The sequence below is a fragment of the Harmonia axyridis genome, chromosome 7 (assembly GCF_914767665.1).
Source record: "Harmonia axyridis chromosome 7, icHarAxyr1.1, whole genome shotgun sequence".
NCBI lineage: Eukaryota > Metazoa > Arthropoda > Insecta > Coleoptera > Coccinellidae > Harmonia > Harmonia axyridis.
In genome coordinates, this window is record NC_059507.1 from 20,043,024 (window position 1) to 20,066,879 (window position 23,856).

At 36.6% G+C, this 23,856-nt stretch overlaps 1 protein-coding gene across 1 annotated transcript in view; it reads left to right on the top strand.

Moving 5' to 3' along the window:
* Positions 1-23,856, top strand: part of LOC123684980 (carbonic anhydrase-related protein 10) — a 348,197-nt gene that overhangs the window by 304,506 nt on the left and 19,835 nt on the right. The window contains exons 7-8 of the mRNA XM_045624525.1: positions 6,911-6,977; positions 13,024-13,178. Of these exons, the coding sequence (XP_045480481.1) occupies positions 6,911-6,977; positions 13,024-13,178 (222 nt within the window). The remainder of the gene's footprint in view (positions 1-6,910; positions 6,978-13,023; positions 13,179-23,856) is intronic.

Genomic DNA, 23,856 nt, shown 5'->3' on the forward strand with positions numbered 1-23,856 from the left:
TCCGCCAATGGCCCTGTTGCATTCTAAATGTACTATAAGTAATTCACAAAAAGAAATTTTTCCTCTAACCATCATAAATGAAGAAAAATATATTATTCTACCCAAGCAGACCCATTTTATCAAGAATGATTCTCAAGAAGAACTTATCAAGAATGAAGATATTCTAGACATCGTTTTAGAAGAATTAGAGCAGTGGAATCTTCAACCTATTGGAATAACATTTGCATTTATTTTGACAATACTTATAATTATTATTGTTGTTGCTTTTGCTTGTAGATATTTCAGAAAAAATGTATCTTTAAAAGCTACACCTCAGCAAGGTGATACCTTTTTCCAAGAAGGGGAGGAATTACATAATACGACCCCATTCTGATCATACGACCTATTTTCGAATCTTCATTTATTACTTTATATTTCATGATAGAATATTGTTAACTCATCAATCTCAAACACGGGATAATGTGGGTGGAATGAATGCCTATTGTAACTATAATACATCCTTTGTTCTTACAATGTAATTTTGCTATTTTAGCTATTCTTTGTGTGACGCTTAGGATCACGCCACATTTTGCATTAGAGATAAGTAATGTTATAAATTCTCAGATGCATTGTTTTTTTAGTCAGTCAATAATAGATCAGTCAATAACCAGTCAATAATAAGTCGTTTTGATTGTACCTTTCGTCTTTTTCTTGTAAATAAAGTTTTTTTAAAAACGAGGTTTTCCATCTCAAAAACATAATTATATATATATACGGTAATCAGTAATCAACACTTCTTCGTACTAAGGGTTCTTCGTATTAAGGGTTGTGTCGTTATTAGAAATACATAATATAATTATAATATCCAAACTCTTATAGATCAAAAACCAATTCCTATTAGGGTCAGCGTACCCAATCCGCCAACGGCAATCACAATCTTTCACTTCGACCCATCAAAAGGACATAATTTTGAAAGAAGTAATAAACCGAGCAAGGAGGAACTTTTCCTCCACGAAATATCCTCTTTAAAACTTTGTCCGACGAAGATTACGGAGAAATAATCCAAAAAGTGCGACGGGTCGAGCGGAGGCAGCAAGCGACGAACAAACGCGGTAATGATTGCTAATTTCGATGAATATGTAAAATTAGTGCGGGACAAGGAAGTTCCGAAAGTTATCCGCCAGATGTACGTGGAGACTCCACTAGCCCGGAAGCCCTTAAACTTAAAAACTGAAGGTGTTCATAAATATGCATCTACTTTGAGAGCTTTTGTTCGTTGAACGCTTCGGCGGGGGGCGGTAAATATGCATAGAATAATTTGTAATCTACTTGAAGCTAAAAATCGCCGAGAAATTACGATACATTTTGGCGGCGCGGGTTCTTGGTGACATAATGAGAGTTTGGGGATGCTCTCTCCAGTTTTGCCAGTGTCGGAGCAAGGGAAAATCGAGGGGAATCTGTAATACTCCAAATCAGATATTATTTTTTTTATGAATAACTAGACACGTGAATATATGAAAAATGTTTACCGGTTAATTTCAAATAATAATATTGCTTTCTGTTTCTGTAGACCTTTATTTTAGGAAAAGCTGATCAAAAGACTCTGATCAAGGCTGGTTCCGCAGTTATAGGGTGTTCAAAGTGGACATAGCTATTATCCAAGGTAATACATAGGCGTATAACTTTACTTCCGCCGTTTTTTCCGAAATTCGAGGCTTTATTGCTGGGCAGTCAGACCGTGTGCCATTGATCGAAACAAGTAAAGGTCAAAATTAAGCATCGTTTGGAGAATACGGTGGGTGGGGTAGGACTTCCCATTTCAACGTTCCCAAGTATGTCTTGACCACTTTCGCAACATGGGGGTCGGGCATTATCATCCTATAAAATAACTTTATTATATCTCCCGTTGTATTGTTTATCTCTCAATGCTCGGCTCTAACGCATTAATTGCTTTCGATAACGATCGCCGTGTGATTGTTTCAGTCAGTTTTTGAAACTCTTCACTTCACCGAGCTAGTCCCATCGAATACTGGTATGGCCGGGATATCCCCATGATTTTCTCCACCTGGGATTATCTTAATAAACTCATTTTTAGTCTTCAGTCACCATGCGATGCAGAAATCCTTACTGACTTTGGTTTCCAAGCATCTGTTCACAAGCAAACAAAAGCCGTTCAACATCTCTCGGCTTCAACTCACCCTATTGCCTTGTTTCTGAATCATTCCCATGACTTTCAGGCGTTTTAAAATGGCTTGTTGCATCACTTTCAATGATCCTGCCAATTCGTATTGCGTTTGACACAAATACGATCAAGCATGTAATGCCCCCAATTCTGCATCTTCCAAAACTTTCTCTCTTCCACCGCCATGCAGGTCTTTGACTTAAAAATCACCGTTCTCGAAGCGTTGAAAACACAATAGGCACGTTCTTCCTCTAATAGTCTTACCATAGATATTTGAAAGCATTCGATGGACCTCAGCCGCAGATTTCTTCATATTAAAGTAGAAAATTCAAACCTCTTGCAAAAGACGAGAATTTGGCTCGTTTTCTTTTCCACGAAAACCTATTTATTCAGCAAAAATATGCAAACAAACCGATTGATTTATTCTTAATTTGGATTGTTTGATTATTTTTGCCTCAAATGAACAAGTTTGAGTGATGAAAATAATAAAAATTAGCGAATAAAATTAGAAAAACGAGTTTTAATTTTTTCCAAAAATTTAAATGTTCAATATTCTTTTGGATGATGGCATTGAATCGGTTTGTGTTCATATTTCAAAGAACCTCGAAGCACTTAAACTGTCAATAATGACAAATTCGAAGTAAAATTTTGACGTTTTTAAGTATTATCGATGAGGAAGCAGTGTTTTCAGTATAATCTGGAATAATTGGCTAGAATAATGCATTGCTATTAGTTGAAACCAAAAAAATCAGATTTTGACATGTGAAAAATAATCATCATGACTTTTGAACCAGGGAACATATTTGAATAGTTTTTTCGCTTCTTTGCATCTAAGGGGCTCTTCTTCATTGACCACTGAGATTTTTTAATTTGGATTTTTTCGAATTTTTTAGGTGTTTTAACTTATGAGTTACATAACCAGTCGGAAAAAGTAACAGCTTAGCTGTTTTTGAATGGCATACTATCCAGCAACTCTCTCTGTTCTGAAACGGGATTTAGTCATTATCGTCAGCTACAAAGTTGAAATTTTTATTTTTTCTTAATTCTTTTTTATTAACATCAACTCAAAGATCTTGCACGTGTTGGATAAGTGAGAAATATTGAAGAATTTCTACCTTTGCCTAGTTAAACACTTATGCCAAATTTAGTCGAAACACTTCAAGGCCGTCTCGATCTTGCATTTTTTATTTTACTGCAGATTCTTCTCAGTTTTTGAATGAATAATTTCGCTGAACTATAATTTTCCAAGGGCATTCCAAGAAAGACTCGTTATCGTAAGAAATAATAACCCAGAAACAATTAAAAGCTCTCTGAAACCGTGAGACAAAGCGTCCCGAAGAAAGAGACCAGAGGTCAGGGAATTGGAGGGGTGAGACCTCCAACAACAAGACGGATGGATCCGTTTTCAATGGGAACACCACGTTCCATTTAATTGCCCCATTTGACGCTGGCACACCGGGACCCGGGACTCTCTTTTCCCGGCCATTGGACGTTAAATGTTCGGTTTTGATAGTGGACACGTGGCACATTTCATCGGTATCCCGTCGATCTGTTCGATAAGCGTTCGGTCATTTCGAATTCGTTAACGATTCGGTCAAATTGAAGGGTTCGTTCAGCGCCTTTTTGATTTTTTATTTCAAGAATTTTATCGAAACCTTCGACCCCTCATAGTTTTGTGATAAATATTAAATTATACAGACTATTTTTTCACATGTCAAAATCTGACATTCAGGTGATTTCCACTAATAGCAATGCATTATTCCAGCCAATCATTAGGGATTATACTGATAATACTACCTCTTCATCGATAATAAATGGTTTACATTGAAACGTCGAAATTTTACTTTGAATTAGTCAATATTGACAGCTTCAAAGTGCATTATTGAGGAATGAACACAAACCGATTTAGTGCCATCACCCAATAAAATATTGAACAGTTGTTGAACAAAATAATCCTCTCAAATACAACAACTTCTTCAAATTTTATAAGATAATTTTTCATTTTCTTTACTCAAACTTGTTTATTTGAGGCAAAAACATTCAAACAAACCGAATATAGATCAAGCGGTTTGTTTTCATGTTGTTGCCAAATAAACAAGTTCTAATAATAATAATAATTATTATAATAAAATTAATTTAGCACCCGGCTAGTACAAAAAATAGAAAATCAACACAACAATAATATAATCATTCACATATCTCTGAAGTGGCCATTCAATCCTCCGCAGAAGATTTTTCGTGGAAAAGAAAAAATAATACATAATATTCGAAGCACTCGTGGTCTTACTTTTGATTATATAACTCATGTTTCGATGAACCAATGGAATCCGTAAATTTCCCATAGTTACGGCGTATTTATAAGTGGATATACCCTTGACGACGTGGTATAATCGTTTGGTGTTTCATCTCCTGCCATTTTATGATCATTTCCATAGTAACATTATGGACGTTCGCCAAAAAAATAAATAAAAGTCAAGCTCAGTGAAATGTCATTAAATTATCAAAATGCGGTGCTTTTGTTATAGTTATTGAAATTATTCATTTTATTATCGTAATGAATACCAACTCGAGCATAGACAATATATCTAGATAATACGAACCTCTTCACGATACGTAGTTCGCGAAAAACCACTCGAGCTGCGCTCTCGTGATATTCCGCGAACTTCGTCGAACTACGAACTACTCGGTGTATAATCGAATATTGTCCATGCTCTTGTAATATTATAACTGATTATATTATTACTGAACTGTATTTCCCAATTACCACTTATCGCTACGTTGTTTATGCAACCAGAAGAACTTCAACATATCACTAATTTGGTATATACTAGGGGTTGTGTTGTTAGCTTTATAAGAAACAGAAGATTTAAATGAAATATCGAAAAAACTGACATAATATCTTATAGAAAACAGATTTGTTGGGGTTAATATTTCGTAGATAGAATAGGAATACCAATTTCAAGCTTCGTGCAAAGTTTTGTGGTAATAACGTTATCAGAATCATAGAAAATTCAAGCAAAATATCGATTTTTTTTTCTTAATGTACAGTTCTTCAGTAAAGTTGGCGTTGTTGGCTGCACATCTCTCGGAAAAACGGTTCTGCTGGGGACATGAATCCAACCGTTCTACAGTTCTAAGACATATAAATGGAAAATATATATGGCAGAGTTACACTGAGTGCCATACTGATGATATCTCAGTGACAACTTGAAATTTTGCATGAAGAAATAAAATGACAATTTCAAGCTTGGCGCAAAAAATACTTTGTATCAGGTGTGTGAATAAGTCTTTCCCGTTTTTTGTAAGAGATGGTGCCACCAATACTGTGCGAGTATTTAATGGTTACATATGTCATAATCGAAGCTTATTCATCTCTCAACAATTCCACACTAACACATTAGTTGAAATTTTTTCGCATCATAAATTTTTGAAATCGTGAAAATGTCGAAATTTGAGCCGAGTCGACGTCATTTGCGGGAAGTTTCACTTTATTGGTTCAATTTGAAGAAATCTGCTGCCGAGGCGCATCGGTTGCTTCAGGAAGCTTATGGAGAAGGTTGTGTCGATGATTCAAGTGTTCGCGGATGGTTTCGACGCTTCAAAAGTGGCGATTTCGACGTGGAAGACAAGGAGCGTTCCGGGCGGCCGCAAATCTTTGAAGATCAAGAATTGGCGACTTTGCTTGATGAAGATTCGTGTCAAACGCAAGAAGAACTTGCTGAAGCATTGGGAGTTGACCGAACAACCATTTCCAAGCGTTTGAAAGCCATAGGAATGATCCAAAAGCAAGGAAATTGGGTGCCGTACGAACTGAAGCTGAGAGACGTCGAACGGCGTTTTTTCACTTGCGAACAGCTGCTTCAGCGACATAAAAGAAAGGGTTTTCTGCATCGTATCGTGACTGGCGATGAAAAGTGGATCCGTTACGATAATCAGAAGCGAAGAAAATCATGGGGACTACCCGGCCATGCATCATCATCGACGGCCAAGCCAAATATTCATGGCGCCAAGCTCATGCTCTGTATATGGTGGGACCAGCTAGGTGTGGTTTACTATGAGCTTCTGAAACCGAATGAAAGGATCACAGGCGAGGTCTATCGACGACAATTGATGCGTTTGAGCCGCGCACTGCGAGAAAAACGGCCACAATACTCCGACAGGCACGACAAAGTTATTTTGCAACATGACAATGCTCGCCCACATGTTGCACAGCCGGTGAAAACATACTTAGAAACGCTCAAATGGGAAGTCCTACCCCACCCGCCGTATAGTCCAGACATTGCTCCGTCTGATTACCATCTCTTCAGATCGATGACGCATGGCCTGGCTGACCAGCACTTCCATTTCTACGAGGAAGCCAAAAAATGGGTGGATGACTGGATAGAGGCCAAACCGGTCGAATTTTTTCGCAACGGGATTCGTATGTTGCCAGAAAGATGGGGAAAAGTTGTAGCTAGCGATGGTCAATACTTTCAATAATTCATTTGTAACCATTTTTTCACAATAAAGGCTCAAAATTTGAAAAAAAACGGGAAAGACTTATTCACACACCTTATAGTATTGCTTACAAGTTTACCGAAACTAGAAAGAAGCCTATGGGCCTTTTAAGATTAAATTCAAAATCATAGAATTTTTTCTATAACTATATATCTTTTGTTGATTCAACCTCATTTTTAACAATCCCAAAAATAAAAAGTATCCTCCTACTAACTTCCTGAAAACGTTATTAATGCCATATCCTTGTTTCAGCTCGGTGATTTATCAAATGCAGAGCTGCGGATGCTGACAGATCAGTTGGACAGGATACGATATGGAGGTAATTATCACCCTATCCTATAATGGTTACCTAATCTTTTCGATCATTATGATGAAACGGTGACAATTTTCCCTATAAAATGAATATAACATAAAGTTGTTGGTGTTCATCTGTAAGGATAATAGATATTTGACTGCTATCAACAGGAAATAATTCATTTCGCAACCTTTATTTTTCAACTAAATCTCGTTCATTATTGGTCACATTGGTTTATACGATACGGTGTTGTGAAGATGTGAATGTAGATGTACTGACGTTTCTTTGATAGTAGTTCAGTCGTGGACTGTCGTGCGTCGAGTATGGAGGACTCAAAGGAAGAAATTCTCCATTCACATTTTTACTACTCCATTTACATTTTTACTACCTGGAAGTGAAAAACGCTTCGGAAGTGGCCAAAAAGCTTGCGATATACACGGGGCAATACTCTTTAGGTTCGTGTTGCACAACGGTAGTTGGACCGATACCGTTCTGGTGTGGTGAATATGTCACTCTGACAGGCTCTGACAGTCGTCGAAAATGTCGATAAAATCATGTTAATATCGAGATAGCATGTTAGCAGACGAAGCATCGCCCAGGAGCTGAACATCGGTTATAAAACCATTTCGACCATTTCCAGAAGACTGAATTGAAAAAAAAGGTCGATGGTTAGGTGCCACACGTTCTGGAGCAAAGAAACTCATCTAACGACAAAAATCCTGGTCGAAAACTAACGCAACGGCTCTGACCGTGACCAAGCCGAGAGTAACAGCCAGAAAGGTGGCAGAGATTGGCTGAAAATATTCTACTATAGTACTATGAGCTGCTCCCCAATGATAAACGTTCAATTCTGTCCTTCTCCACCTGTGCCGGTCTATGGCCGATGTGCTTGATGGGGGTTCAAACTTGACTTCAATAGAGGCCAGTGAAAATTGGTTGTCCGAGTTTTTTACTTATAGTGACAAGGACTACTATAAGAGAGTTGGAATCTCCTTGACAATAAGTTATTGAATAGAATATTTGGCTGTGATTTAGATCATTTTGAAAGTTTATCTTCTTCTTGTTCACATAACTTTAGGACTATGACCTGTTACTTTACACCATTGTCTTTTTATTGTCTACGATTTCTTGAAACGTGGAGGTTCAACTTCCTCGTCATCTTTCAAGTGATCATCCTGGTAGTCGTTTGGCGTCTAATGGTTTTTCTTTTTGAGGCCTATTTTGCTAATTTTTTCCGGCTCAGAGAGATCTACATGATCTTTAACCCTCTAAGTCTCTCTCTAGACAATCTTGCCACATATGGAAACCTCACTTTTCTAAGATAACCACATTTCTCACTCTGTCCAGAATTGTCACACCTTTTAGCATTCTTAGCGTTTTTATTTTCTATTTTCTTAATATGCTTTTAGTTTTCGCCGTTTCAGCACATGTCTCTATGGCATAAGTAAGTATGGGCCTTATACAGGTTTCATAAATTCTCACTCAGCTCTCGACTGACCAAATATTTAGTACACAAGTAGTTTGGTTCAACTAACAAATAATAATACAAAGATATGATGTAATTCCTGTAGTTTCGCAGTTGGTAGTGGCGTGCCTCAGGGGTTTGTCCTCAGCTCAATCCTATTCTTGGCTTACGTGGCTGATTTGCCGATGGGCTTGGTCTGCCGTCACTCTTCGTAAGCCGATGACATTAAGATGTTCGCTGATAAGCGTTAATTTGCAACAGGATTTGAATCGCATATTCGAATGGTCGAAAAGGTGGCTCTTGCCTTTGAATATTGAAAAATGTGCTATTATGCACTTGGGGAGAGGAAACCCTGCCCACCAGTACTTCATTAATGGGCAATTGGTGCGAGTTACCAGTTCCCAAAGTGATTTGGTTGTTATGGTTTTCGACGACCTAAGTTGGTCTCAACATATTGATTGTATAGTGAGCAAAGCTAATAGACTCATATATCTCATCAGGCGATCATTTCCTCGGTGCTCAGTGGAGACCTGTAAATTACTTTACACAACCTATATACAGCCAATACTAGAGTATGCTGGTCCTGTCTGGGCGCCTGTACTAGTTCGAGATCGTGAAACCCTGGAGTCTGTCCAGCGAAGAGCTACCAGGATTCCATTCGGTATCATGCGTCCAACGTACGAGGAGAGGCTCAGTTTATTTGGTCTGCCATCTTTTTCGGACCGTCGTGCACGAGGCGATCTCATCGTGACTTATCGCACCCTCCATGGGCCTTTCGGTTGTGAAATGAGTGGATTGTTTGTGCGGGATAGTGCGGGACGGCGTGGTCATCATCTTAAGCTCTACCACGAAAATTTCAAGTGTACCATTCGAGAGCATTTTTTCTCTCATCGTGTATTCCATGCTTGAAACGCACTGCCTAGTGAAGTTGTATGCGCCCCGTCAATAAACACTTCCAAAAACCGTCTTGATCATCACTTGTCTGTATCGTGATTTCCAATGTTAATTTGTTTGTTTTTTCTCATCCTGCCTTCTCTTTTTAATTGTATTGTTTTGAACTCCTCGCACACTAGCAATGTATTTCTTTGAATTTATTTGCACCTGAGATGTATAGGCTTCTGCCTCATCTCTTATTTTCAATAAATAATAATAATAGCGAGTATGTGTTTTACTATGCTGAAGGTTGAAAATAAACCTATGGAGTGCATCACATCTAGATACTTCATATTAATAATGCCGCAAAGATGTTTTCGTCCTCAATTGCGATATTTAGATCACCCAAGGACTATTTCCAAAAACATTGGCTTCAATGTGATAACAACAGAGACACAAAGCTGAATGATCTCTGCTCGTCTTAAGGGATCACCTAGCTGGAGAAAGACTCCTGTGTGACGTAGCTCCATCTTACTAAAAGCTCTTTAGATCGTGCTCATCGTCATATTTATTGTTTCGAATTTGTGCAACCAAGACAAATTTGTTTTCTGGTCCGGAACACTCACAGTAGCATCAAGAACACCACTCAACTCTCCTGACCACTGCATTTTGAGGACTAAAAACTATCTACGGCACCCAACGAGACCACCCACCCTCTCAAGGTACAGAATAGGCTGATATATTCATATTGAGGGGCTTCCTTTTCATCCAAACAAAATCTTCTCCATCCTTTCTTTCCACCAACGGTTGACGACTTTATAATTAAATCTGAAAGCAGAAAAAACCAGAAAGGAGTGATAAATGTTAGTTTCCATTATATTGATTTGATGTTAGCGACCCATTTTAAAAAGATTATGAAACTGAATGGATAGCTTGAAAACCACCATGAAATTTATAAATTGGACAAGTATTCACCAAGTGGTCAATGGTTTCTTCTACACCACACTCACATAGTGGACAATCAATAGAATGCAATGGCATTCTATTGGTTGAGCATACTATTACAACGACCATGACCTGCCCTAAGTTTATTTAAAATACACCATATTTTCCTAGGAAGATTGAAACCTGGAACTTTCTCTGAAGGATCAACGATTAGAAGTTTTTTGAAGACATTACAAGAACTACATTCCGAACGACAAATTTCCTTGTAACATACTTCCATCATGAGAGATTGAAGGAAGGTATTAATCCATAAAGGTTTGCGTGACTTTACCTGGCAGTTCTAGAATCTGGGAGGTAGGATACAATTGGAAATGAGTTCGGGTAGAAATGAAATTCTTCCCAAGTTTTCTTGGCTGAGACCTCTCTACGAATATGAGGCGGTAATCTTTCCATTGGTTACCAGTTACCAGTAGATCTACATCTTTGTGTAGATCTGATAGTTCCACTGATAATTCTCATAGAAACTTTAAGATGTGCATCAATTTTATGAACATGAGCACTATTGAACAAAAAAAAATAACATTATTTAGCAGCAGAAAAAAACAAAGGCAAGGCTCTCGTACGAAGAGTGCTGGTATCAGCACCCCATGAAGCTATTTTTTAAGGATATTAGTCCTCGACTTCAATTTCGAACATAAATTTTCCAAATGGACCTTGAAATTCAAAAAAGGACAGACGAGGTTTAACATAAGCGATTTCAGTGTAAAACAAGATCGAGGAAAATTTAGAATTTCGTTTTGTTAATGGGATTTCGCAACGTTATCTACCATCGAAGGCATCACTACCAAACAACTATCTTTATCAGTTGAGAGAGCGTTAGCAACTAATAAATTCAAATTCGCCTGTCAGAATTACCCACCTAGCCAATTCCGTGCATTTATATAAATTAAAAATTCCATTTCACTCTAAATATACACATATTCCAACTTCGTGCAATCATGCTTATCCGCCAGGGAAATTCTGTCTCTGATAATTATGTCTATCGTTCCTTGTCCATGCATTTATCTGGTGTCCTATTTAGTTACGTTAATTAATTTCAGACTTCTGTTTATTATATGTATCTGAAACGGCTCACATTGTCGATGTTCATTCATCTCAGGTACCCAATTAGAACTATACCATTATATCCGGATGTTCACGATAAGGAAAACTACAACGATGTCTGCATTTTGGTCTGGTATTAATTGGATCGAATAGAAATAACTGTGTGAAAGTGCGAGAACTCAAGACAATTAAAATTTTAACTTGTTTGCACATATGCTTGTTTGTTCAAGGCACCAAAATATTTCGAAAATAGCTCTTTACTTGATTTGATTGAAATCAAGTCGTAAATAGGTTTATGAGAAATTTCACAAAATTTCACCAACATGAGTAGATATAGTCTTCGTTTGCAATTTACAAAAGTAATAACAAAAAACTTTTTGTTACACGTCTCTCAGTAAGTCTTGGGTCATGCCTCGGGTCTTGCACACAAATGGCAAAAATGGATAAAAAGTATATTGCAAAGGCGTTGCCCCAAATCGATGAAAACCATGGTCAAATTGAAAGAATTATTCTTCAAACTAGTTGACCTCGACTCGTCCTTTAGATCTGGCACCCATTACTGGCTTTTTGAATACCTCAAAAGAATTCTCCAGGGAAATAAATTTGGCTGTTTTGAAGAAGTTGAGGTTGAAGCCTATTTAGAAAGCAAAGACGAATCTGTCTGCAAAAGAGGTATTGAAAAGTAAGAGGAGCGTTTGACTGAATGTATCATTCTCGAAGATGACTATGTTGAAGAGTAAATTCGAATTTTCAAGAAAAAAATGTGTTTTTATTGTAAAGAACAAAACTATGACATCGTTGTGCCAAAACCTTCACTATCTGATATATATTTTTCATATATAGTTTCTATCTAGAAATTCAATTTCATTAACTGAGAAAATATTAAAACCAACCCAAAGAAAAATGAATTTCCAATACTGTAAATACAATTGATGATTTCACATAAAGACAGACGTGCGTTATGGAATTTTGAATTTTTATTATATTATAATAATTCATCATCAGTGTCTTATAGTTCGAAAAACTTACTGAATTTACAAACTTAGGTACTTGTATATTCATTTCACTAATTTTCATTTGAGAACACCGTAGGCTAACTGAAAGAAAATTGTTTCTGGTAATAATTACAGAAATTGCAATTTTAACAGATAAAGTCATAGATTGTTTCTCTTACTCTTCTGTGGAATGGATATGCAAATCATTATTTGCAATTGAAATAAAATTTCAGAGAATTCAATTTCATTTTTCGAAATATGGTCGTCTCTCTTACTCTTCTGTTATATGAATATGCAAATCATCAGTTAAAATTTAAATAACAATTTCAGAGAATTTAATGTCAATTTTTGATATATGGTGACTCTAATCAATATATGGTTTCTTTGAATCATATGGTTCGAATGAGTCTACTTGCCAAAGGCAATTTAAATTTGTACATATGTACTTTCTTTTGGGACATCTTGTACAAGCTGTGTTTTTTATCGATAGAAATGTAATCTGAACAATCCACAATTGTTGTAAATATTGAAATATATGTGAAAATTCTTCATTTCATTTTGCTTCTAACCTGCCTTAGAGACTAAACAAACGCAGTCTCACAGCTTACTACACGAATCCTAAAAACAAAAACTTCTCTTTTGTCGAATCCCGATGTTCGCATTTGACACATGAATTGATTGATTACAGGCGAGGAGAGCGAGGTGAAGAGGATATCGGTGAGGGGACTCCTGCCCGAAACGGAATATTACATGACATATGACGGATCCACTACGATGCCGGCCTGTCACGAGACAGTAACATGGCTCATCCTGAACAAGCCTATTTACATCACGAAGCAACAGGTAACCCTCTAACATTTAGAAACCCTAACGATATCACTCCGCTCGAGTGATCTCGAACTTACGTTACGCGAATCCGGCTGCTTGCTTCGGCAATGTTGCCGGATGCGACCGTGTATCGCTAATGTTTTCGTCTTTTCTCGTCGGGTTGGAGATGTAGATATTTAATTTCTGTTGATCCGAGTACATCTACCTAAATGTTTGACAGTTGTTGTCAAATTATTTGACAAGTGACAGTTGAGGCTTCGTTCAATGATTCTTGATTAAGACAGCTTCTCCATTTTGGACGACTATTAGATTAAGCGCAAGTTGAGGTACGTTAACTATGTCAATTCGTTTTGGACACTTGTTAAGGAAAATGGGCAAAGTAGGTACTGATCTTTTGAGCACTTGTTCATTAAAATGTCATTGGAGACTACATCATTCAATATGCTTTCACTTCATCGAAAATTTCAACATCAATATTTTCCTTCAAATCCAAAATTCACCTTTGTTATCGAGATTGGTGAATATTCTGTGACTACAGATGGAACAAATTAATCACACGTCAAAAATAACAAGAATCAGAAGGACATACCTAATCTTCAAAAAACATAAATATTTTCCACGACGCCGTTCATCAATTTTTTCATTCTCCACTTCTGAAAGTCTCCATATGCTCTGATATAAATAACTTCAGATTTTGTCGACTTTCTCTGCTTGAGTAATAATACAGTTTGGCATTTCATCAATTTCAGTTATGATGAGACGCGAAAATAAAACCAGTCAACTATGATTTTCTCAAACGTTAGGTACCAATCTTATAATTCAAAAAATTTGCAACCCTATATCTTTCTATTTTTCTTAATAACAATATTGTTTCAATGAGAAAAAACTATTGATTACAACAAGGAAATTGGGCGAAGCCAACCTCGGGAAGTTCTCTAGTTGTATCGATAAATCATACGTCAAAAATAACAAAAATCAGAGAAACATATCAAATCTTATGAGGTGCCCAACTAAGTTTCCACTGTTTTTCTATCAAAATGCAAATTTATTGTAAAAAAAAATGGCTACAAATGAATCATTTAAATTATTTACCATTGTTAGCTACATTTTTTCCCATCTTTCTGGTAGAGCTCGATTACCCTCACCTTATCTCTGAAGCCCTTGAAAGTGAGCCCTCTATTTTAAAGACCGAGATACTGGCTGTGTACGTATTCGCTCAGGAGTGTCTTAAAATGAACCTTAAGGAGGCGCATGTCTACATCACCACGGACAGCCAGACCACGCTGAGATCCCTGGAATCGTACTGCCAGGGGTCTCTGTTGACCTGGATGTGCCGTAACACCATAAGGCAACTGGCCAGAGCCAATAAAGTGACTTTACTATGGGTACCAGGGCACTGTGCTGTTGAAGGAAATAAAAAGCCGATGAACTTAAAGTGCATCAAGGTTAACACCTGCTGGACCTGAGCCTTTCTGTGGGCTAGGAAAAGATCAATATAAAGCTGCGGTCCAGCAATGGGAGTTGAATAACAGGATAACCCACTGGACTTTCATTCCTGAACTCACTGGACTTTCATTCCTGAACTTCTCAGGCCTAGAAATTCGTGATGATTTCACCTACCTACGCCAAAAAGCTCTTGAAGCTGTAACGAGCCGAGCTTCAGTTGATGGTGGTACTGCTGACGGAACACTGTCGGTACGAACATCATTTGTACCGTATGGGAAAGTCAGCTGATGATATTTGCAGGCTCTGTGGATCAGAAGCAGAAACAGCCGAACGCATGGAAGGCGTGTCCAGAGCTGGCTGGCCTAAGAACCATTCGTATGGGGAAGCCGTTCCTGGATACCCGAGAGGTAATAGCCACAGCCCCTAAAGAGGTTGAATTATTAACGTCATTGACGCCCTCCTTGGGTTTCCATGAATGAGTAGGATAGAGAACAAAATATCTACAGGGTCACAGTTCCCGGAAGTCTTACCGAGCCACAACCACCCCAGTTCAATTAATAATAATACCGTAAAAGTGTTCATCTTTTGAGGATAGCCACGAAACAAGCCATTTTTTGATATCTTCACATGAGTAGAACTGCTGATGAGCCAGACCATGTGTCATCGACCGAAACAAGTAATAATCTGAGACGCAATATCTGGGGAATACGGCGGCAGGAGTAGGACGTCCCATTTGAGCGATTTCAGATAGGTTATAACCGGTTTAGCAACGTGAGGACAAACGTTGACATGCAATAGAATCACTCGCTCGTATTATGGCAGTTTTTCGCGCAGTGCTCGGCTCAATCGCATCAATTATAGTCGAACCGTTCCCCAGCAAGGGTTTCACTCGATTCCAACAACTCATGATACATTCCACCGATCTAGCCAAACCAAATTCACAGCTAAACCTTCGCGGCGTGAATATTCGGTCGAGGCGACGACGTAGAAGCATGACCGGGCAGTCCCCATGACTTTATTTCCTCTGAGTTGCTGTAATAGCATCACAAGCTATCAAGGTTCAACAAGATGGCGAGCGAAGAGGATGCGTTAGATGAGCTCCGCTCGAAAAGTGCGAGTATTTCTACAAAAATTAAAGAAATCAAGGCAATTTGTGTTCATTGTAACAGAAAAGTAATTGAATTCGTCAAGTGCGCGAAATGTAAAGATATTTTCCACCCATCCTGTCTTACGCAAGCGGCGACGAAGAAATCCACATTGTGCATTCATGAAAGTGAAATTTCTGAGGAAATATCCGAAGATCCCAGAGTGTTATTGCATATTTTCCAAGTGCGAATACAATATCTTGAATCCCTACTCAGCGAAACCCAGAGTAAAAATTCTATATTGGTTCAAAACAACGAATTATTGACGGAAAAGGTGAGAAATTTGGAATCTTCTAAAAAAAACGAGAATCAACAACAAAAAAAACCCGAAAGTCGAGATAAGGATCACAGTCAAAGTCAACCTTCTCATATCTCGTCTATGATTGAGTCAACTTCTGTGGTGCAGAAATCCTCTGTGAACGAACAGAAAGGTCAAAATGTCAAAGTGACAAGCTAACCTATTCTTCAAAAGTAAACAAGGGTTTAAATTCAAGTAACAAAGTACTTAAAAATATGTTACCATCAACATCTACCACGGATGTAACGGCGATTCCAAATGAAAATTATAATGAAAACAAAACAATCGTGGAGAACAACAAAAATAAGGACATTACAACACCAGAACAAATTAATTCTGGTTGGAAAACGGTAATTAAAAAACGAAAATTACAAAATAAAGACAAAATTATATGCACTGGATCTAGTAATAATTGCGGAATAACGGGTGCATTAAGGAAGAAATGGATGTATGTAGGAAAAATAGCGGGAATTGTTAAGGAAGAGGACATTATAGACTATTTGGGAAAAATGGAAGTTAAAGACGGAATAGAAGTGCGAAAACTAGACACGAAGGGTTCAAATCCGGCGTTCAGTGTGGGTGTTGCATCAGAAGAACTATTTAAAAAGTTGGGCGCCCCAGAATTCTGGCCTGCAGGTGTACTGGTGAGAGAATTTTCCTTTCGCGGATTCTTCTCTAGGAATAACAAAAATTGAGCAAGCTACAAACTCTAAAGCAGAAAAGACCTGAATATATAGCCATTAAGCTGTTCAATAGGCTTCCAATGGGAATCAGACAGTTACCACTGCACAAATTCAAGAAGACAGTCAAGAAACATCTAGCAAATGCCGCGGTATATAGCACTGAAGAATATCTAAATTAATTTTTTTCTTTTTTCTCATTACTGTTTGGACATGTGTAAGATTATGTATTTTTAGCACGAATAATAGTTATTTATTATACAAGGGAAAAAAGTATTAGATTTTAGCTCGAGGTTATGTTGTCTCCCGACGCGAAGCGGAGGGAGACAAAAAACCGAGAGCTAAAATCTAATATTTTTCCCGTGTATAATACACTATTTTTTTCTGTGACAGGAAAAACGACAATTTAATAGTGAAAGAACATATTATTACAATATATTAAAGTCAGAATGTTATCGATATGAATTTTGAATTTTTAAACTAGTAAGCTGCAAATAGACCTGCGTTGCTAAGGGAAACTTCAAAGTAATCAAATAGCTGTCAATTTAATTTTGTGATTTGTTTCAAAAATTGCGAACAAAGTAATAATTGTTTAGTAGTTATTTTGTTGAATAATATAAAGTTAAAAAATGTCTGATTCCGAGTTTTCTCTGACTCCACTGGAGTTGATAGAAGCAGCGCAAGTAGCGTCACGAAAATTATTGCCAGCTAAATCGCGGAAAATTTACGAAACCGCGTATTCAAGACTTATGGAATGGAAAATGAAAAAGACATGCAGTTCTTTCTCGGAGACAGTGTTATTCGCTTATTTTTCGGAACTGGCACAACAACAAAAGCCATGAATAGTGTGGTCGAATTATTATTATTCCTTTATCTATATGTAGATAAATATATATCCGGGAAAAAAGTACTCACTTTTTTCCCGGGGAAAAAAGTAATTTCGTGAAAAGTCATATTTTGTTACCTGTCAACAGAGATAAAATGTCAAATTTTTTTCCCGTCACAGAAAAAATTATTATTATTACAATGCGGTGAAGGAACCCCTTCCTTTTTTACTGCTGAAACATTTCTTCCCAAGGGAGAAAAACGACGTGCAACGTCTCTTGGCTTCAATTCATAAAGAACCTAATTTCCTTGTTTTTGAATCATACTCTATGCATGGAGTTTCTTGGAAATGGTTTGGCAGTTGACACCTAATGCTGGACGAAGCTATTCTTGCGTTTGGGAGGGATCCCCATCAAGTGATAGCCCCAATTCAAAATCTCCGAAGGTTTTTGGCCTTCCTTCAAGCGGAAGGTCCTCAACATCGGAATCACCGTCTTTACAGCGACGGGAACAATCATGGCTCGTTGTTTCACTTAGAGCTGCATCTCCGTAAACTTTTTGTAGCTGTCGATGTGCTTCAGCATTTATTTTCTTCGAATGGAAGAATAAAATCAACATTATTATTACACGATTATTTGGCACAAAATCAAACATATTCACAAAACCAAAAGTATATGACGCCAAATGAAATCACTAATGTGTTAAAACAATTTGTTTCCATAGGTATATATTATGCTATGGTTCATGACGTTCTTGATATGTCAAACGACCAGCAATCACTGCCGGATCCATCTATTAACAAACAGCAGGAACTAAGTTGCTCACCTAATAGAAAAGGGCTACCCTTCTTGAATTTTCTTCTCCACTCCTGAAAGTTTACAAACGCTTTTTTGTAAACAGCTTTAGATTTTGTCGAAACCAAAAATTCACAGGCTTTCGCCTCTTAAGTAAGCACCTAGGTTGACATTTCATCAATTCTATTTATGACAAGACGCGAAAACCGAACCAGTCAACCATTATTTTTACAAGCACGTCTCTTAACAACGTTACCAATTCATTTATTTATTTTTCAATTTTCAGAACAATATTCTTTCTATCAGAAAACAAACAACTGATTACAACACAAGAAATCTGATTACATTTCCCTTGGCTGTCCATACATCTAGCCAACCTTGGGAAATAGAGCAATATTTTTCTGATCGAAATGTCATAAAAATCAATTGCTCCAGAGAATAAACTCTTCCTAACCTACATACAATGCATGCATTGTGATTTCCCGACATCGACCTCTGAGCCTATAACTTTCAAAACAAGCCTTTCGGGAGTCCAGGTATCCTCTCACGTTTAAACCGCAGAACCCGAAGTAACGCTCTGGGCGTTATGTAGTCCTAATTCAATAACAAAGCGGTCAACAAGGCATGTAACAAGATCTTAAAAAGCCATTGCTGGCGCCCTCTTAAGCACCAGTGAAAAAGTTCCTGAACGAGGCGCAAAACGCTAACGAGCATTTTTGTAAGACGATGTTTAACGCTAGATAAGGCTCGATCAATTCGGGTTTACCAGCTACGTCAATCCTGTTTCCGTTGAAGAATACGAAAGATCTTCTACAGTTCTCTTTTAAACGACCCATATATTGTTACGATTCTGTAGTTTGTCTCTATTCAATTAACTCGCTCTGCTCGCCGAAGGGGCTCCGCCCCTTGGACCCCGTCACTATGCCGGTAGATCCTTCACTGGGTATCCCTCTAGAAAATAAAAGATTTTTTTCGGAAACCATGTATCGTTAGCTGATTTTAGACGATTCACTCGGTATCCTATGCTGATTCTAGGGTAGAATTCTATAAGACTTCTTTCCTAGAACATACCGGTTCGCCCTTGCTCACATGAAAATATTTGATGCAAATAACTTTCCATGACGACAAACCAAGGGCGGTCCTAGCCTTAAATTTTGAGGGGGTTCGCCGTTAAGGGTTTCGAGTTTTTCTATGGGACCAAATCCCAGATTACACCGATATCGAGCTTAACCTCTCAAAAATATTTATATTTAGATATTTATATGAATATTTATACAGGGTGTTTCAAGTTCGAAGGCCTATTAGACGTTTCTGGAGAACGGGGCCGATTTGAAATCTGAAAATTCAGAATATGACATTGTTCATGATGCCCTATTCAGCTAAAATATTTTAGAAGTTCTGGCACTTCCGGTTATACAAGAATTAAAAAAAAAATTCTTCGAAAAAAACATTTTTTTTCATTTTGTGTCTCAGATATTATAAAGATTTCCATTCTCAATTACTCTCTGCTAAAATTATTGCGTTAGTTCTCATAGTTTTCAAAATATTAAGAAAAAACCGTAAAAAAGAGAGAATTTCCATAGTCACTATCACGTGAATTATTTTCACTGTGAATATCCTATGCGTATACTCAACTCACTTTCACAAACTAGAATGATGTTGGAATATCGTGCATATCTTGAATTTGAAAAATATCATCACAGGGTGTTTCAAATATTGTGCCAAAAATTGTGAACAAAATTTGATCATAACTTTCGATTTTCAAATCAGAACCCTATTTTTTTGTGATTTCGTTGAATTCTACGGTGAAAATAAGGGTAGTGTTCAAACATGATTATGCTCTCAAATTCAATAATTCAAGAGTTATTCCAGATTTTATGAATTTATGTTATACGTAGGGTCAATTTCATTCAATCTGTTTCTAGAGTGCGTTTCAAATATTCAATTATTTCAAAGTGACAGGTGTACTCATTATTGAATCTAGTAGATTATAATTTGATGATATGAATCCCCGTTATTCAAATAATGAAATTCTGGATCTATTCCATATCCACGGTGAATGCAACAGAATTGTTTCGAGAACTTGTCGAGCATTCAATCAGAAATATCCACATTTACCACCAATTGACGTGAAGATAATTCGGAAGGATGTTTCAAACTTTCTGTTACTCCCTTTTCATCACCACGCTGATTTTTTCCTGAATTCATAAAATGTATTCTACCGCTTTTTCATATGAATAGAATTGGCACACAGGAGTCCTGCATGATTTTATTTCATTTGGTAGGTAGAGGTTTTTTTCTTCTAGGTAGGTACTCCATCCAGTATAATGGATATTCATGAAGTATGCAACATCCTTTCAAGAAGATGAGGAAATTTCTGATTTAAAATTTGATGAGTTCTACCAATAATTCTAATGCATTCATCGTGAATATGGAATAAGATATTTATAATACAAGTGCAGAACTTATTGATATTCTTTCAAGAGTTCAAAATGACCGAGTGGTAGAATGAGCCTTCTGTACGAGTTGTAAACATTATGTTCCCGAATTCACTGCCTTTTTATTGAAATTGACGGAAATTTCCATAAATATCTATTAGTGATTTTTGCATTGAAAAATGTTGGTTGGTAGAACAGTTTTCTGTATCACAAATTTGATAAATAATAGATAAATCCGTTCCAGTCTATTTTGTTCCACAAAATGTGCCGGAAAGAACTGATTTGCCACATAATTAGAGAAAAGTATAAATCCAGAATTTTGTCATTTGAATATCGGAAATTCAATTCGTGAAATCAAATTAGTGAAGCTTTGATAATGAAAATACCTGTCACATGTAAAGTAATTAGATATTTAAATTTCTATGGTCATAGAGTATCATTGCTAGTCTGTCTGAAAACAGATCATTACGATAATCCCAAGCACATAAAATCATGTGGATATCCCGGCCATGCTTCCACGTCGACGACTAAACCGAATATTCTCGGTTCTAAGGTCATGCTCAGTATTTGGTGGGACCAGCTCGGCGTAGTGTATTATGAGTTGTTAAAACCGACTGAAACGATCACAGGCGATCGTTATCGAACGCAATCAATGCGTTTGTGTCGAGCATTGAGAGACAAACCGCCGCAATACGACGAGAGAGTAGATGAATGGATTTTACTGCATGACAATGATCGACTCCATGTTGCGAAAGTCAAGATATACTTGAAAAAGTTGAAATGGGAATTCCTACCCCACCCGACGTATTCTCCAGACGTTGCTTCCTCGGACTATCACTTGTTTCGATCAATAGCACACAGCCTGGCTGACCAGCACTTCCTATCTTATGAAGAATTAAAAACTTGGATCGATTCGTGGTTCGCTTCAAAAGATGACCAGTTTTTTCAATTCGTACGCTGCTCGAAAGAAGTGAGAAAGTAAAGTGACCAGCGATGGGCAATATTTCGAATCATAAATGTATAACCAAATGTATATTTACAATAAAGCCTCAAATTTCGGTAAAAAAATTTGTACGCTTATGTATTTGTTATATTGTAATATATTTATTTACTTATCACGGTTTTATCTATTCAGGTAGAAATTAAAAAAAAAATAGTAAATCTATTGTTTCATATGAAAAAAAAAGAAGACAATGGGCAAGTATAACACAACATCAAATTTGGTCTGTGAACCCTTTGAAAACCTTGTAATCACAGCGTCCTCGTCAACATCAATGTCCCTGTATATGTTCAGGAGCAGTGTTGCCACCTCAACTTCAACAGAATAAGCTAGTGTAGCGTTCAAAAAATGCTAGAAATATGCTAATTTTTTTTTAAATATGCTGAAAAAAAGGCTAGATATTTTGACTGTTTTTTTTCCTACATTTATGAATTAGTATATATCAGTTAACTTGAATTTCACAAATTTGGAGGTCATATAGGATATAACCTGTTTATCTATGGTTTGAAGGACCAGCATCACAGAATAGATAGTCCCGCGTTCCGAAATTCCTGGCAGTACTGTCCAAAAAAATTCCCACTGTTTGAGTTCACTAAATCCACCATAAATTGAAGACATTTCCATTCAACTTTGGTGTTGGCTATATACATATATTTATAATAAACAAACTAAATAAAAATAAACTCAATTTATAGGGAAAAAAACTGTCGTAATTTTAGCAATCAAATCATTGAACTGAATATTTTATTCAAATAGATTAAGTATTCGGGAAGAGATACTGTCAGCTTTCATTATTCACAATTTTACATTATATAGATCCAGGACAGTGATATATTATAAGAGTTTTATAGGGCTATACAAGTATGTTTTTGTTTTGTTGAGGAATTTCAAAATTGAAATATGGATTCAGATTCAGATCGTGAAATATCATTTATTGGCAACTAATATTAAAAATTTATAATTTATGTTAACTTTGTGGCCTCAAAAGCAGAGAACATTACTTGAAAATTGAAATTCCTGATTTTCTATGATCACCGTCGAGATTTTGCAATGTTGACAAACATATATCATGTTTAGCTAAATATCGATAATAATCAAACGGTAGAAATTATAAACATCGGTTAATACTTGAAAATTGAAATTCCTGATTTTCTATGATCACCGTTGAGATTTTGCAATGTTGACAAACATATATCATGTTTAGCTAAATATCGATAATAATCAAACGGTAGAAATTATAAACATCGGTTAATACTAAAGATTGATTATGGAAACGATGTTTATTTTTTGAATGGTGTAATTGGCTTTTCGTTTTTGAAAATATGCTAAATAATATGCTATATGCTAAACGCCAAAACTTAAAGCTAAACATGTCTGAAATATGCCAAATTTAGCATAAAAAATGCCAAGTTGGCAACACTGTTCAGGAGTACTAAACTGAATCCGATGCCAATATCGAAAAAACCAGAATAACACCATATGAACTACCATTTATTCATTTCGAAAATAAACTTGCCGAATTTTCTGCTCGAATAGCTGTGCGAAAATTATGAGTTTCCATACAGTTTATCTATTAATATGAATTTCCACCGAGTAAAAAACCGATCCCATCAAGAAGATCTGGCATACAGGCAACGTTGCAGATTATTAGATTATTAGACCTAATATTAGGTCTATGCATCTGACAGACGTTACGTATTAAACATGATGGCCGCCGCCATATATAAACAATCGATAAAATCATCGATTTTGACGAAAAAAAGGCATTTTTATTCCAGGGAAAGCTTGAAATGTGATTAATTAATCATTTCTAACGAGAATCAGTTAATAAAATACAAGAAAACTAGCTATTAATGTGGATAACCTCACCTTCATTAGGCCAATTTCACAATTAAAAAAAAAAAACTACTGAATTAATGAATTTATGACAGCGGATTCGTGATCTAAGACCCAAAATATGTAAGTCTGCAAAATTTCATCACTTTTGAATCATTATTAAAATTAATTCTATATAGTAAACATTGTTTTTCTTTTCAGAAGATGGATTATTTTCGTTTGGATGAATAA